General features: G+C 44.0%; 1 protein-coding gene across 2 annotated transcripts in view; it reads left to right on the plus strand.

Moving 5' to 3' along the window:
* The window catches only part of LOC118632527 (dynamin binding protein), an 88,176-nt gene that overhangs the window by 30,984 nt on the left and 44,270 nt on the right, over positions 1-12,922 (plus strand). The window contains exon 1 of one of the 2 annotated variants that reach the window (XM_036265716.1): positions 7,156-8,322. The exons of the other annotated variant lie outside the window; for it this stretch is intronic. Coding sequence (XP_036121609.1) covers positions 7,167-8,322 — 1,156 coding nt within the window. The 5' untranslated portion in view covers positions 7,156-7,166. Of the gene's footprint in view, positions 1-7,155; positions 8,323-12,922 lie in introns of those variants that run through there. 2 annotated transcript variants of the gene reach the window in all.

A 12,922-nucleotide genomic window follows, 5' to 3' on the forward strand; every position in this document is an offset into this window, starting at 1 on the left:
GGGACCACTTAACGAGAGGTATAGGGCTCACTGAGACCAGATGCTGCTTGTTTGAGAGATTTTAGGAAAATCTAAAGCAGGATCCAAGACAGGCCAATCCTATGATAAAGTCAGTGGAAACAGCTTGGGTGAGCCCAAAGGTTGGGTAGGGCAGGGCCTCAGAGAATCACCAGGGCGGGGCAAACAGTGTGAGCCAGGTTGCTGGAGTCCCAGATGTGGCGGCTATCTGCTGCCCCAGGAAAGGGCTCACCAAAGGAACAAAGGCCTCCCACAGCAAGTCTGTCCTGGAGAAAGCTGCCCCTCCAGCCCTTGCCCCGATGCTGAACAATTTATTTCTTCCCAATATGTCTCTGGTGCCTTTCAAGCTGCTTCCCTAACACTGGAGCCCAGAAGGAGCGAGTCCAAGTAAGTCCGTGCACGGGCCCTGAAAGAGGAGCTGCCTGGGCCTCCAGAAGCCTCAGCCTCCCTGAGCCTCAGTTCCCATTGGTTTTACAGCCAGAAGTGATGGGGACTTCTCTTCCTGGCACTGGAACACTGGAACCCAGAGCTGGGCGCCTGGTGTGGGACAGGGACCCCTTGTTCCTCAGGGAGGATCTTCACAGTGAGGTATCCCCCCTGATTGTTGTTGTTTTTTTTTGGTACGTGCCCCTAGCCACTAGGGCCTAGTGGGAACCGAAACTGGGACTCTCTGGTCCTCAGGCTGAGGCTCCAACTGCTGAGCCAAACCAACTAGGGCATCCCTCCTGATTTTTATCCACCACACGTGGGTGTGGGACCAGGCCGTTCGCGTTCCACCCCTCCTACCAGTCTACATCTGGCTTCTTTAATTTTGTAGTTGTAGGACTTCCATTCAGCTCGATGTCAGCCAGTTCTGACTGATGGTTGTTCTGTAGTTCAGTTGTAATTTTGATGTGGTTGTGGGAGGAGGTGAGACCACTTTTACCTACACCAACATCTTGACCGGAAGTCCCTTTTATATATTTCCACTCTTATGTTTAAATTCACCAATAAAGAGTGAGCCTGCAGAACCTTTAGCCCCCACCTTCGACCCCAGTAACAGCAGAAGCCCAGGCCCACTGTCTCGCTCTACCCTCAGTGACCTCAGTGGTCATCTAAATGACCATTGTATTCCGTGACCTTGTCAAAAGCAGTTTCAGTAAAGTGATGATGAAGGGACAAAAGTGCCTTATAGGAGTCCCTCCATTTTAACAGGAGTAAGGCAGACAGTATGGACAGTAGGATGGGAGATTTGATAATGAAAAGATGAAGAAACAGAGAATTTAAGTATCTTCCCCAAGATTATACAGTTTGTAAGTGGCAAAGTCAGGGTTCAAACCCAGGTCTAGCAAAGCCCGTGCTCTTAACCTCTCGGCTGTACTGCCCTCTGCCGCGTATCTAGCATGTGCCCAGCAAATGCTACAAGCATCAACTCCTTGAACATGTAAGAACCCTCTGTGTACCCCACGTACAGAGCTGTGTTGGAGATTGGAAGATAAGTTAGACATGGTCCTTGCCTTCAAGAAGTTTTCAGTATAATAAAAGGAGATGAACAAGTATAAGGCAGTTAATATACCACATAAACTATGTTTGGGGAAATGACGGACCACATATATGATGGTGGTGGTCCCGTAAGATTATAATGGAGCTGAAAAATTCCTATTGCCTAGTGAAGTGGTATCCATGGTAATGTCATAGTGCCAAGCATTATTGCTCCCTGCTGGTCTCAGTCTATCCATAGTAATACTGTGGGTTTAGAAATGCCTGGGGGCAGGTACTGAGGCCCCAGTGAGCTTCCCACAGACATCTCCCCTCTCTAAACTAGTGTTACTGACCAACCCTGTGGTTCTTTCATTATGATACAAGATGCCCTTCAGCAATAACCATTAGAAACTTTGAAGAAAAAAGAGTTTATTACTCACAGGCCCTGGAGGGTACAAGGCACACCAGTGAGTACATAGAGAGGTGGAGGGGTGGAGAGAGTTGGCCTAGGGTTCTGCTTTTACTGGGGTCCAAGGTGGGGGCCTTAGGGCTCTCTGCAGGCTCAATCTTTATTATTGGTAAATTTAAAACATAAGGGTGGGAATTTAAAGTGCAAGAAGAGAGACCAAAACAAGTGTCAGTTATCAAATCACCCAAGATCTCTAAAACAAAGGAATCTCAGTGAGGCCGGTGGGCTGGGTCTTTATCTAGTCTGTGGCTGGCTCTGTGTTTATTCCAGATAAAGGATGCCTCTTTGAAGTGGATGCCTGAGTAATCAAAGCTTAACTCAGGCACTTGCATTACAGAAAGAATAGCCCCCTGTCAGGGCTTCGCTGCTAATCCTCTCAGGTTTGTGGAGATGCTGGTGTAAACAAGCCTAGTGGGCTGCCAGTCACATATAAAAGTATAGCACGTACAATATCAGTGGTGGCTATACCATCTAGGTTTGTGTAAATGCACTTCATGATGTCCGCACAAGGACAAAATCGCCCAAAGACGTGTTTCTCAGAACACATCCTGGTCTTCATGTGGCCCGTGACTGACAGTCGCCCGGGTAAGATGAGAGATGTTTGCAGTTCTCTGGGAAATAGCAAGAACTCTAGGAATCACAGCGTGTCATTGGACCAGAGTCTTAGAAAGTGAGGAGGATGGATTGGTCATCAGATTGGAGGAAGGTCACGGACAGGTCGAGGAGGAGAAATTGTCTTCTACCCTCAAGGTTCTCTCATCTGTGCTAATGATTAAATAGACACAAGACAGATAAGCAAGAGAAAATAACCAAATTTAGTGCATACATACAGGGTAGAGCAAAAGTAGGTTTACAGTTGTGAGTACACGAAACACAAGGTTTATTCTTGTACTATTATTTATTAATTATTGCATTATTTTCCATATGAACAACTGTAAACCTACGTTTGCTTCACCCTGTATGTATGGAAGCCTCATATTCGTGAGAGAGTCGGAGACCCCATTTGCATGAGAGACAGAAAAATAACATGGTACCATAAGACATTCTGAGCTAGGGATGAGGTTAAGATGCCTAAGGGGCTTCCAAGGGTCATTGAAGAATGGGTAAGAACAGTTGTTTGTGAATAGAAGTTTGTCCTCTACAGACAAGCCAAAGAGATAATCTCTGATAATCTCTCATTATGGGCAAGCCTCCCCTCCCAGGGTAGCCAAGGGAGAAGCAGATGTTTTTCCTGAGCCCTCAATTTAAGGTGCCTTAGTGCAGAACAATCTGCACACCACAGAAACACATCCTGGGGTGACCAGCTCCAAGCCCCCAGGCAGCTACAGAGACATTAACAAGAAATTAGGAAATCACCTGTCCTTACCGGTTTTACTGTCTGCTCCCTTTTCTTCCTCAACCTTTCCTCCCCCTTCTCCCTGTTTCTCTCCCTCCAGATCCTGCCGCCCCATCTTCACTTCTAGCATCATTTACAGCAGGGCTTCTGTCCCCTCTGGGAGTCTCACAGATCATTATCACCGAACACCTACCCTCCAGGAACAGACTGCAAACATCAAGGGTGGAATGCTGATTTGGGACTTTTGAAAAGAGGACGAGGGGTGTTACTGTTTTGGCAAGTGAAAGGGAGAGCTGAAGGTCTACAAGGTTGAATTTCACCAGTAATTCTGGGATTGAGAAAAGTAGAAATGTTATTTTCTTCTTTCTTTCAGGCCAAAGTAGAAATGTTATTTTCTTCTTTCTTTCAGGCCAAATTTCTTTGCACCCAGATGTTTTTTTTTTTTTTTTTTGGTTAATCCTCACTTGAAGATATTTTTCCATTGATTTTTAGAGAGAGTGGGAAGGAGAGAGGGAGGAAGGGAGGGAGAGAAAAACATTACTGTGAGAGAGATACATTAATTGGTTGCTTCCTGCATGACCCATGACCCTGAACAGGGCCAGAGATCAGACCTGCAACACAGGTAGTGCCCTTGACCAGAATGGAACCTGAGACCCTTTGGTCTGCGGGCAGACGCTCTAACCACGAAGCCAAACCGACCAGGGCTGCACAAAGATTTATCACATGAAAATAAGCAACCCATTTACAGCTTTTGATTAATTCTGGGTTATAGTCATGTGGAAGTAAAGCTGAGGCAGTTTACATCTTTATGCAAGTTCTGTCTTTAATGCCCTAAAGGCAGCAAAGGGATAGAAAAGGATAAAGGGATGGGAGGGGGAATCCCATGTTGTAACCAGCTATTCACTCTCCACTTATCCAACCATCATTTCTTTTAGCTTCATGTAATTTCTTCTACTGGGTCATTTTATAACTAGCATCCTTCCTTATCTATAATTTATTCTCTCTTTTAATCTCTTCTCATTGTTGATTTACTAGGTGTGTTTCTTTTGCTAGCTTTATCAAAGATACTGAATTGCTAAAAGGAAATTTTTTTCATAACAGGAAAATATTATTCTTGTAATCTTTACTCAGAAATAAGTAAGACCATAGAATTTTATATTTAAAATGGCAGAGAAACCATTAGCTTCCTCATTTCACACTAAGAAAACTAACAGCCAGAGAAGTTAAATGTAGCTAACAAATTGTTTATTAGCAGACATTGAACTTACACTGTCACTCTGTATAACTAATGAAAGCTGTCCTCCCAAATGATATTGCCATTCGTTCGGTTTGCTGAACCAAATCGAAATCTTTATTGGGTTTAGGCAGTAGGTTGTGGACGACTGAGTCAGCCAGTTGGGCAGTCTCTGTGTGACTGTGCGGGTCTGGGTGCTCCTTACGGTTGGGTGAAGAGGAATAAAGAGGGGCAGGGGCGTGGCGAGCTTGCCTCAATAATAATGGTTCACCTCTGAATTAGACCATGTAGAGTTTATTTACTTGGCTTGAGGGAAATTAAGATTTTATTAGATTTTGTGATAGTCTAGGACTGTGAAGTCAAACAGATTTGAGTTCAAATTGTGGCCCTACCTTGTATTAGCTTGTGTGATTTTGGCAGGTTACTCAAACTCTCCAAGATTTCTTTTTTTTTTTTTATCCTCACCCGAGGATATTTTTTCCATTTTTTGTACAGATAGAGTGGGAGGGAGAGAGAGGAAGGGAGAGAGAGAGAGAAACATCGACGTGAAGGGACACATCGAGTGGCTGCCACCCGCACGACCCAACCAGGGCCGGGGACAAACTGCAACCGAAGTACGTGCCCTTAGCGGGAACCGAACCCGGGTCTCTCCGGACCGCAGGCCGACGCTCTAACCGCTGAGCCAAACTGGCCAGGGCTCTCCAAGATTCTTTATCTGAGGTAAAATAAAGATAATACAAGACCCTTCTTGCAGGGTAGTGAAGACAAAAGAAAATTTATGTCAACTTCCAAGCCCCAACACTGATCTTAGCATGTAAAACGCACTCACAGCATGGAAGCTGTTGGTTTGAAAGGTGTCAGGACACAGAACAAATGAACAAAAACTTTGAATGAAAATCAGATCTGACAGTCTACAGGTTCATTACTAACTGTTAGCAGAGAATCCAAAAGGTGTGTCTGGATACCTATCACGTTAGGTATTTGAGGAAAGTAAAAGGAAGTTGTGAGGAACATGGACCATGGGATTTTAAACCTGAAGGAGTGAGGGATGTCATTGAAGCCACTGCTTGTTTTATAGATGGGTGATTGAGTCTCAGAGAGAATGAATGGTTTACCCAGGAGTAAACATATAATTATGGACAAAGCATATAACCCTTGTCTCCTCTGTGCTCTTTATATTATTTTACAGATAGGGATTAGATAAAACTTCAAGGAATCATTCCTGAGCATGATGATCAGATAGCTAAAGGAGTAATCTTATTAAAGACTGTTTCTTACCATGTTACTCTCCTACTCAGAAACCTTCAATGACTCTTCATTATCCACTGAATGAAATAAATGGCATTCGGGTCCCTTGAGGTCTACCTTAACCTACCCCTACATTCTTATCTCCTATGACTTTTCCCACATATTATGTCCTTCAAACTGGTCCCATTTCCTAGTTCTCCATATGTAGAAAGTCTGTGGAAATCCTGCTTGTGATCAAAGGCCACTGTTCAAAGGCCACCACTTCCATGAACCCTCCAGTTGCCCCATCAGGGACTTTGCTTTGTTGCCTTTGCCTTCGGTGTTTATTATAGCACTAATCATACTCAGTGTTACTTTATAGCGTGTTGCTTCTGCATTGTAAGAGGCAAGGACTAACTAGGTCATCTTCTCCTCCTCCGCAGTGCCTCACAAATAGGTATCTCTCTAATGTTGGGTACCTTCAAATAGGTATTTTTATAGCCCACTTTCTGATGTCTAGCCTCACTCTCTATCTGGGTCGTAAATATGCTATATGAATTGGTTGGAAAGAGATTTAGGAAATGAATACTTTTGATGCCTCTCTGGCACGATGAGTATCAAGGAAAGTGTGAGCATAGATGACTATATTCTTCTGGCAAAGACTTTTACACTATAAAATGGCTCATAGCAGCAGATCAGCGTAAAGGGGAGTACCTTTCCTTCCTTCAGTGGGATATCCAGCGTGTCTACAGGCGGGAGCTTTAGCAGTTTGTGATTTGAGTATAAACTAACTGGTAACTTGAACCCCAAAAAACAGAGCTCTCAAAGCAGGAAGAATCCTGCCTCTAGCTAAAGGGAAGGGGTCCCAGAGTTTCAGACGTCTGAGGATTAGAAAGCTGAACTGGGAGGACAGGGATTGAAGGTCCAGTTTGAGCTGCACATGAAAGCATTTATTCATACCCCTGCTTGATTACTAAAGGATTAAAGAGACAGATGAGACTGATACATACGTTGCCTCGAGCTTTTAAAGGGGGCTGTTTCTCTTTCCCACTGCCTTTTCTGCAAAACCTTTAGAGCAGGAGAATGTTTCTACCTTCAGTTCATAAAGCAGCCAAGCCAGTTTGACCAGATTGAGGGAAACACCAAGCAAGGCTGCCAACTCCAATCACATGAACACTAGTTACTAATTATCTTCTAGTCTCTGTGGGGAAAGATATAGCTGCTCACTGATTGGATCCTGAGGTTGAAATAACTCCACATGTCTCCGCGCTCCAACTGGAGCAGCAAGAAGAGTGACTCCAGAGCTTTGGGAGACATTTTAAGGACAGATACGGCCCTAGGCTAAACTGTACCTGTCCACATTGCCCAACCCAGGCCCATGGAAGAGAGAAGGCAAACTTGTGTCTTTAAGCACACTGAATATGTGTGAAACCCAGGAGATCAGAAAAGGAAGAGAAGCTGAGAACGGGCACTGGGGCTCCAGCTGGGAGTACGAAGATTGCAGGAGTCTACAGAGAAGAGAGCTGACAGGGCCGGATGGACTTCACAGGGAAGATGGCTTGGATTCCAGGTGCCAGGCCACCAGGCGGAATCGGCCCTACCGAAAGAGGCATTGTGGATACTGGGATTTTGAGCAGAGTGAACCAAGCTGTATGGACTACGAGGAAGCACAGGAAAGTAGAAAGGACTGTCTGTACTACGCAAGTGGAACGCGAGACTCCGATGGCTTTAGGCATTCAGGAAATGCAGGTCCTGGGAACCCGAGCCCTGGAACTAAGGGCAGTCGGTTTAGAGGAAGCCCAGACATAACCTGGAAAGCTGGAGGATTTGGGGAGACAAATGGCTACATAGAGTGTACGAATCAGAATTATAATCCCAAGGACTGTAAAGAAACTGAGCAATGGACTGGCTACAGGGGTTTGGGTGACTCTTTGGGGAATTGTGGTCAACCTCAAAACTGGTATAAGGACCACAGGAATTTTAATTATAATCTTGAGGATTGTAAAGAACCTAATATTTGTTACAGTGACCTCAACGATTTATATCATGTTCCTGGGAATTATACTAATGGTCAGTCTGTGAATTTGAATGGTGTCAATAAAGGTAAGGAATTTGTCAAATACTATGAAGGGGACAGGAATGTTTATCAAAATGATAAAATCTATCCCAAAGCAAAGACTCATGCCATGGATCAGAGTAATTTTGAGACAGAAAATAAGGTCTTTGATACTTTATTTGAAAATGGTGAGTATGACCTTCAGAATTACAGAGGAACAGATTCTCTCCATCACATGAAGAATTTGCAGTATAATGGCATCGACAGACCGGGAATGATGGCACTTGGGAGCGGAGGGATCACCCCGAACGTGCTGTGGAATCAGCCGACTGACGGAGCCCGAGGAGAACTTCGGTGCGGCATTCCTCAGGGCTCCTCGTTAGAGAGTAATACCTGGCATTCAGAGGAAGAGAGAACATTACATGACCCAGAGACCTGGAAAAGGAATAGTTGCTTTCGTCGCACAGCACCCAGCACGCTGAGACGCTCAGAATTTGTGCAAAATAGGAAAAGAACCCAAGGTAAGAACTCAGTTATTAGCTGTCTTAGAAGTATAAAGCATGAAAATAGATAAAAAGGGGTGGTTTTACCAGGTACCAGGAACACTTGTGTACTTAACGAACCTGGGCTCCCAGAGTTCTTATTAAGTGTATCTTGAGGCCCTGGCTGGGTAGCTCAGTTGGTTAGAGCGTTGTCCCGCTGTGCCAAGGTTGTGGGTTCAGTCCCCGGTCAAGGCACATAGGTGAGTCAACCAATGAATGCATAAATAAGTGGAACAAATTGATGTTTCTCTTCCTCACCTTCCTCTCTCTCTCTCTCTCAAATCAATATTTTTAAAAAGTGTATCTTGAGTGGGAACTGCCTTAGAGATTGAATTCCTTTGGGAGGTACTTTATAATGCAAGAACATATGTAGTGCTAGAAATATGTAACATGGCTTTCAAAATCAGACCATGTTCTCATGGGCACTTTCCTCTACCTTTCTTGGTTTTGTCAGACATCTCTAATCCCAAGTATCTTTCCATTCTTACTTTACGAGCTTTGTCTCATGGGGATAGCCAATTCATTAACAGGCACCAAGCAAATGTACTTTTCTGGCATGTTCTTTCTCTGAATGCCTGCAATTCTTTTGACATCAGTGGAAAAGAAGACACCTTGTTTCACAGAGTGTTAATTCCTTGACACTCAGGAATCTTAAGTGAATGATGAGCCCTAAAGCTCTTGTGGAATTCAGAAGATTGTGTATATTCTCCTTGGGGCTTTGTACAGGTTAGATATTCAAATTCTTTCATCTCATTGAAACTTAACCAAGTTATCTGTTAAATGGGGACATTAAGAGTCTTTTATTACATAGAAGTTCTTTCTTGCCAGTTTATTTTCTTTCAGTTCTGTGAAATGAACTATGTTTATATTATACATGTATGTATGTATGAATGTATTTACCTATTTTTGCTGTTGTTGGTTTTATAATTACTGGACTCCCTGCTAAACCTTTACTTTTATTATGTATGTTACCCATATTCCAAGCAGACTTTCTGGTTCTGGCCAATTTGGGGTAGTCCAGGTTATGCCCAGGGAATAAGGATTAGAGTCGGAAAATGTGAACCATCTGAAAAAACCATCTCACACCTTCCTCCTAAGTGGAAAGTTTCTCGTCTAGGTCTCCTGCAGAGTAGGCTTATTGGTTACACTGGTGGTGGGGGCCATCAGAGACAGAAAAGTGAAGTCCCTGGTATGATCCTGGAACTTCCAGTGGTTTATCCCAAGGTCTTCCAACACAGGCTTGACTTCACTTGAATTTCCAGGGCTCCATTATGGACAAAGCAGGCTCTCTATCTTCATTTATACAGATAAAAGTGAAACCAAACCTGTCTTTAGTTGGGAGGCCGGGTATTTAGCAGCTAGCCATTTTTTCCTAGGTGCATTTTTGCTCTGAAACGATAGGGATTGAATTACTTCCAGCTCAAAAATAGGTCTGATTCTGTGATTCCTGATGTTGGTTTTCGTATTGTTCCTATTCCCTTCCCCCACAGCTGTTTCTTAGATGAACTTTGTTTCCAGTCTTTAGTTCCTTATTGTATTAAACCCTCCTAACTGTAGTCAAAGTGTGTTTATTCTGTTCGACTTAGCAGGAGTCAAGCCCTGCTCTCTGGAGTGTCGCAAAGTGGCCTATGTTCTCTGAAACCAGCTCGGTGCCACCTGTATCATTTCTATTTTTACAACTTTCTCTCTTTATATTGAGGGCTTAACTTTTGATAGTATGTTCACATTTAGCTCAATTGACACCCCTTTTTACACCTTCTCTAGCTTCCTTCGCCTGTAACAGAGTCTTGTATTTTAGCAGAAACTTTGGCTATCATTCTCCGCTAGCTGTCTACCACACCCGCGCCACGCCCTTCCCGAGCCTCCTAGTCACCACACGTAATTAGGGAGAGGACGCTAGTGCTGGAGTCGCTGTCTACCTGGTGTTCAGATCTCAGCTCCACCGTTTACTAATCGTTTAACTTTAGATGAACTACTGAACCTCTTTGAGCGTTGGATTCCTTATTAGTAAATGAGATCATCAGAATAAAGCACTTAATCATATGTCTGGAACATAGCAGGTACTCATAAATTATGATTTCTTTGTCTTTTATGACCCACCTTCCTTTCCACTTACAAGTCGCCCCACCTGACTGTCCCTGCATGACCCCCTTCCAAGACCCTCATGGAGCCCCCACTGGGCATCTGCCCCTGGACCCTGTGTTTGCAGTTGTAATTACCCAAGTGGACTGGTCTGCCCCTTCCTCCTCTCTCACTCTTCCCCTTACTCCATCTGAGAGACAAAGAGCTGTTTTGTGGCTGACCCCAACCTGCCTCCACGCTAGAAACCGAGTCTGTTTTCCTCCCCTGTCTTATCGGTTCGGTTCATTCTCCACCTTCCACATTGTTAGGGCAGGTCTGTTAGGGTTTTGCCCTGAGTCCTAGGGTGTGACCCCTGGCCCTGGGCAGTGATTCTTACTGCTCTTCTGGCGTCTCGGTGGAAAATTAGAAGTGTGTATTGAACCTCCTAACTTGGAGGGACTCAAATTTCTGTCTGTTCCTAGCCCCAGACGGTGTGAATGTCTGCCAGGCCTCCAGCCGTCACTGGCCTCCAGCTGTCACCGCTTCCCCACAGTCTCATTGCCCCGCACAAGTCAAGGATTTAAAGCGAATTTCTACACAGACTTTGAAGCTGTTCTATATTTGACCTCCTCTTTTCCAGAATTTCTCTCAATATCTAGCTGCAGAGCCCCAGACTTGAGCCTTTGACTTCCCAGCCCAATAACTTTGCCAGTTGTTTTTGCTTATTCCCCCACTTGCTAAAAAGACTGGCGATTGCCTGTGGGGAGGGGAGGAAACCAGGTAAATATGGATCTTACCTAGTTTGCTTTCCTTGTTTCCAGTCTCCTCCAGTTTCTGTCTGCTTTTGATTGTTTTCCAATGCCTTTATGTAGTTATTCTTTAAAAGTATATTGTCCAGAGTTGCTAAATAGAGGTTAATACACTGTGGGCTACTACTCTCCATAACTAGACCAAAAGTTGGCACTAAGGTTTTGCACTTGCTGATAACATAAACAGTTATGATGGTAAGGGAGCTTGCTGCTTCAAATTCCATGTTACCTGGGTTAATTTAAGTGATATTAGGGATGTGAAAATGAAGAACTCTTACAGAGAGAAATAAGAAACCGGAATTCAGGTGCGAGTTAAGGCTAGCGATTCAGGGTTAGACGGCTACTCACAGAATCCTCTTATATTATGACTAGAAGGAGCTTACATATCAACAAGGCTAGTTTTTTATAAATATTGGGTAGCCACCCATGATTGGGTCTTGAAGTCTATTGAGTGGGTTACAACTAGCATTTTGTTGTTGTTAATCCTCACCATCACTGATTTTGAGAGAGAGAGAGAGAGAGAGAAACATTGTTGTGAGAGACACACATCAATTGGTTGCCTCCCACGTGCACCCCAGTCTGTGTGGGGATCAAACCTGCAACCCAGGTTCATGTCCTTGACCAGCAGTTGAATCTGTGACCCTTCAGTGCATGAGCTAACACTCTAACTACTGAGTCACACCGGTCAGGGCCAACTAGCATTTTTGAAAAATAAAATAAAGATGAATAGAAAATTTCAAGCATTTTTCATGTAGTACAAGTAAACATGTAATACTTTTGTGTGTGAATGTGTATATACACATACATACATGTATTATGTGAATGTATATATCAGTCATAGCTTAAAGTGTGGGTCACAGTAAAAAATGTTTGAAAAACACTTAAATCCAACCCACTTATTTTATAAACGAAGAGCCAGAGTTCAGAAAAATTGAAATTTGTGCCCAAGGTAACTGGCCAATCCTTAGATGAGAAATAGAATCTGGGTCTCTTGATTCACTATATCCCATAGCTGAAGCCAGAAGTGCAGCTACGGTTCATTCCGCATAAATGAGCTCGGAAGAGCAGGTAGTATTGTGTTAGGGGAACCAGAGGAGGGGCTTCAAAGGAGGGGCGGCCACTGTGTTATAGGCCGCAGGGATCCAGAGAGGATGTGGACTGAGGAAGGACCTTTGCAGTTGGTAGGTGGGATGAGGAACAGAGGTAATAGAGGCACAAAGTACAGTGTGGGGAGTTAGGAGGGAAGTGGTGAAGAGGATGTAAAAGCAATTTTTTTTTTTTTTTAAATCCTCACCTGAGGATATTTTTTGAAATATCTTTAAATAGAGTGGGAGGAGATGGGGGAGAGACATCAATGCGAGAGACACACATCAATTGGTTGCCTCCTGCACGACCCCAACCAGGGCCAGGGACAAATTGTAACCGAGGTACATGCCCCTGGACAGAATCGAACCCTCAACTCTTTGGTCCATGGGCCGATGCTCCAACTGCCGAGCCAAACCGGCCAAGGCTAAAAAGCAATTTCTTAAAAGTTTGGACAGTAACTGAAGTAGAGCAGCAGAACCCAGGAAAATCTGCTTTGTTTTTTTCCCAAGATAAGGAAAACCTGGATAAATTGGAAGGCACTTTCGCCAGTGTTACACAGGTAGTTCACAGTTTTTAGGGCTCTGATTGTCAAGGTTTCTTCTCATTGCAAGTATGTGAACATG

This window comes from Molossus molossus, unplaced genomic scaffold (assembly GCF_014108415.1).
Source record: "Molossus molossus isolate mMolMol1 unplaced genomic scaffold, mMolMol1.p scaffold_m16_p_17, whole genome shotgun sequence".
Classification (NCBI taxonomy): Eukaryota; Metazoa; Chordata; class Mammalia; order Chiroptera; family Molossidae; genus Molossus; species Molossus molossus.